General features: G+C 41.8%; 1 protein-coding gene across 1 annotated transcript; it reads right to left on the reverse strand.

The window, feature by feature from the left end:
* Nucleotides 1-21: 21 nt before the first annotated feature.
* LOC124663912 (probable pre-mRNA-splicing factor ATP-dependent RNA helicase DEAH9) lies at nucleotides 22-1679 on the reverse strand. Its single transcript, XM_047201548.1, has 3 exons — nucleotides 1556-1679; nucleotides 1292-1436; nucleotides 22-111 (listed from the first exon to the last, which is right to left on the reverse strand). Exons 1-3 carry the CDS (start codon nucleotides 1663-1665, stop codon nucleotides 22-24), a joined length of 345 nt encoding a protein of 114 aa, XP_047057504.1. The 5' UTR covers nucleotides 1666-1679.
* Nucleotides 1680-3856: the final 2177 nt, after the last annotated feature.

Below are 3856 nucleotides of genomic sequence, written 5' to 3' on the forward strand. Positions count from 1 at the left end.
GATGTATAAGTGAATGAAGATTTAAACATTTGATACCTGGACAGCTAATCGTCTTGGCTGGGTGCAACCTATAAGTCGGCCACCCTCAGCCCAACCAGCCTCCATAAGATACTGGTTCAAGATACAAAAAAAAGTTAGAAATGAAACATCATTTGCAAGTAAGATGATGAGTTAGGCAATAGGCATAAGAGTTTCGTCGTTTATGTTCACCTTCTTTTGGAGATAATAAAATTAGCATTTCAACCAGCAAAAACTAAACTCTATATTCAACCATCAAGCATGTACATTGAAACTAAAAAATTGGAGCAGATGTCAATTCAAATATAGCTGCAACCAAGCAAGGTACTATGGTTTCAGCATGGATCAAATGTCAATGCGACACGATATCCAGAATAAATTAAAAAATAGGTCTCAGTTCAGCCTACCGACCTCTACACAATTTTCAAGCCAGATTGAATGTTTGTTAGGACACAAAGTAAAATGAGATAGGAAGTGCAACACATATTACAAGAAAGAAGAGCCAGCCAACAGGTAAGGCATATAAATATTATTTGCCACAACTTCAGAATAAACAGAACTTCCGTTGGAGAGTTTAGAGCCAATTTTTGCACCAAGTTATGGGGAGACCAAATAATGAGTATCAAGTTTTGGCGCCCAAGATAATGAGCAGAGGGTTAAGCGGAAGGCAGTGTATACTCCATGTGAGAGATAGACTGCTCAAGAGTGATAAGTAAACAAGTACTTTACTGATGCTAAAAGACGCATAAAACTTGTTTGGTGATGTTCTAAACAGGTTTTCGCCTGTCGTTATTTTATTCTGTAAATTTCATGGCCTCACCCTTATGTCATAATGCATATAGGTGATCTGTAGGCAATTGTTCATGCTTACTATCCTACTGTGAGATTTATATCCTTTATGTCGATATATATAGCTAGCATGCGGCAGCACAATACAGATAATATGCAGAAAGTCACAGAAAAATGTATACTACCTAAAGGCCTCAATCGAATGCAGAAAGGAGGAACCATAACTACAAATACATTCCAAAGCCCGTGGCCTCCCCAGTAAAGAATCCAGAGCATCGTGAAGGTGACGTGCTAGTTCGAATTCAAACAGGAAAAAAAAACACCAAATACAAACACTGGTACACTGTCGGCTAAGCGGTTCACGCGCACACGCGCAGCAGTTGTTCGGCCAAATGTCCCGCCCGCAACAGAGCACAACAAATCCTCAAACTATGTAGGGACCGACTGGGCGTTGGAGAAAGAAAAAGCAGCCTGAAGAAAGTACCTGGGGGATCTGCGTAGACTTGCCGCTGCCGGTCTCGCCGACGACGATGGTGGTGGCATGCCGCTCGACCAGGTAGAGGATGGCCTTGCGGTACTTGTAGACCGGCAGCCGCTGCCTCAGCCTCTCCAAGGACGCGTACCCAAACCTACACCAAACCGCAAGAGAAGCAGCGGCACATAGACACAAGATTAGGAAACGCGAGTGGGGAGCGCGAAGGAGGGAGGGGAGAGGCAGAGGGTCTAGGGTTTGGGGGAGCGCGCGCACCCGGAGGAGGAAGCGCCGGTGTTGGTCGGGAGGAAGAGGACGCCACCCTCCTCGTCGTCGACGAGCGAGGCGGTCGGCTTCTCCGACCCCGGTCTCCAGAACTTCGACATGGGCGGCGCTCGGGTGGCTTGGCAATGGCGGGGGTGGTGGTGGTGGGGTTGGAGAGGAAGCGGCCCATTAACTGGTGTTGTTTACCTACTTTACTGGGCTCTATGGGCCTACGTTTATGGGGCACAGATCCAGTGGTGTTCATTTCGATATTTTCTCCTCCACAATCGGCATAGTTTCCATTATTTTTCAAAAAAAAAATAGTTTGCTAGAAAAGTGGAAAGCACATGCGAATTTTAGGCAGCTAGTTGTGTATGCGCCCCATGTTTCATAGGGTTTTATGATTTTTCAAAATTTTAAAAAATTATGGGCATAGTTTTTTGTTGTATCTTTTGCACCTACAAGTCTTCATCTAAACGGTATAGCTATTTGTGGAACAAAAAAAAAGTATGTGTGAATAGAATCATGTATTATTCCCTTATGAGTGTGGTTTTTCTGCAGGCCATAAGTGGCATTTTCCTGCAAAAATGAAGGGTAATCAATAGAATCTAACCTATCTACATGAATTACTTTACATTTTGTAAAAAAATTGGCAGGACAACATTCAACATGGGGTGCGAGGGAAGCTAGTTGTAGATTATAAATGCAGCGAGCAATTTAAAAGGATCGCATCCAAAGGGTGTGGGCACAACTAGGTATGGATTATAGTTGCAGCGGGCACATTGCACAATCTAGAGGTATCGTTCGTCATCGGAGAACGTATCCAACACTCTTAAGTGGGATTACTCCAATGCACCTATGAATTTTATCCTCTTTTAAAGGTTTTAAAAAAATCTGAAGTAATCACAATGTTGTTATTACATGATATGACATGTAGATTTTCTCATTGTATCACAATTTTCCATTTTCAACATGTAACTCGAGAAATAAAAGTTTGACATGATTATAAATATCAGCAAGGTTTAATTTGATTGTTAACTCAATTCTCTATCTCTCTTATTTGCATTTGTCACTTTTTTAGACGAGTTTTTCAAATTTGATTTAAAAAATTGTGACAAAGTGACATATATGTCTAGATCTGTCTATAAAAGGATGTCTCGGATTTATCAGAATTTAGATGTAAATACATCCATTTTGACAAATCTAAGACATCCTTGTATGGATAGAGTGGGCACTACTTTTCAAAAGATATCAAAAGATATTTATAATTTTTGGAGTGAAGTTTCCCAGCTCAGAAGTAATGATTGACGAGAATTCCCCGCCTTGGGGAGAACTGGATCACCCTCACCTTTTGTGCCTTCCAACTACATGCATGCTCTCTTAATACTCCCTGCGATTCATAATAAGTGTCGCTGATTTAGCAAAAAGTTATACTAAACCAGCGACAAGTATTATGGATCGGAGGGAGTATCGTACATTCCATGTAGTTTCTCGAAACGTGTACACACTTACACAACACCCTCTACACCAGAGAATAATTCGTCTTGACAAGACACACATTACACTGAAGTTGTGATAAATCTTTGGTGGGCTAGATGTACAATCACCCACTTAACCTTCCAAGTACGGGTTGGTTCTCAAAACCGAATTATTATATCAAGAATTTGTACACGAGTCGCTGAAATATGTAAAAAAATTAACCCTAGGCTTGTCTTCTTAAATGATATGAGACAAAGAATGTGTTTGCAAAATACACTCAGTGCGGGACACACCAAGTTTTAAATTCTCTGTCATTATGAAGATATTTTCGCCGTTCTGAAATATAAGTCATTTTAAAAGTTAATTTAGTTCTCTAAAAAAGCCTTATATTTGGAGGTATTAGCAAGCAGCCAGTAAGTTGGTCGGTGGGTATGCCATGAATCCGAGCTGCTACAAATGTCGACAAACGCCTAAGCTCTACATCGACATCGACATGCACGATGTATCTATTGCAGAGTAGCCTTCTTTACAGTGCGCTCGAGGGTTCACAATCACAACCAACCACTGGCAATCAGCTGGCATGTGGCTACACTTTGCAACTTATCGGTTAATTTATGATGATCGATTGAGAGCATCTCCAGCCGGCGTCCCCCAAAGCGTCCCCCAAACCGCGCCGGATCGAGCGTTTGGGGGGCGTGTTTTGTTCGTCTCGCGTTTGGGGGACGTCGCTTCCCAGCCGCGTCCCCCAAACGCCTCCTCCAAATGAATATTGGTGCACGAAAATAAATGTTTTCATTCAATTTTGATTATATATTACAAAGTTTGAATGAAAAC

This window comes from Lolium rigidum, chromosome 6 (assembly GCF_022539505.1).
Source record: "Lolium rigidum isolate FL_2022 chromosome 6, APGP_CSIRO_Lrig_0.1, whole genome shotgun sequence".
Taxonomy (NCBI): Eukaryota; Viridiplantae; Streptophyta; class Magnoliopsida; order Poales; family Poaceae; genus Lolium; species Lolium rigidum.

What these genes read in the sequence shown, in the direction of transcription:
- LOC124663912 (XM_047201548.1), bottom strand. Translation starts at nt 1,665, where the DNA reads ATGTCGAAGTTCTGGAGACCGGGGTCGGAGAAGCCGACCGCCTCGCTC. An exon ending in ACCGGCGCTTCCTCCTCCGG is followed by an intron (nt 1,437 to 1,555) that starts GTGCGCGCGCTC and finishes GGTTTGGTGTAG; the next exon opens with GTTTGGGTACGCGTCCTTGG. An exon ending in AGTCTACGCAGATCCCCCAG is followed by an intron (nt 112 to 1,291) that starts GTACTTTCTTCA and finishes ATCTTGAACCAG; the next exon opens with TATCTTATGGAGGCTGGTTG.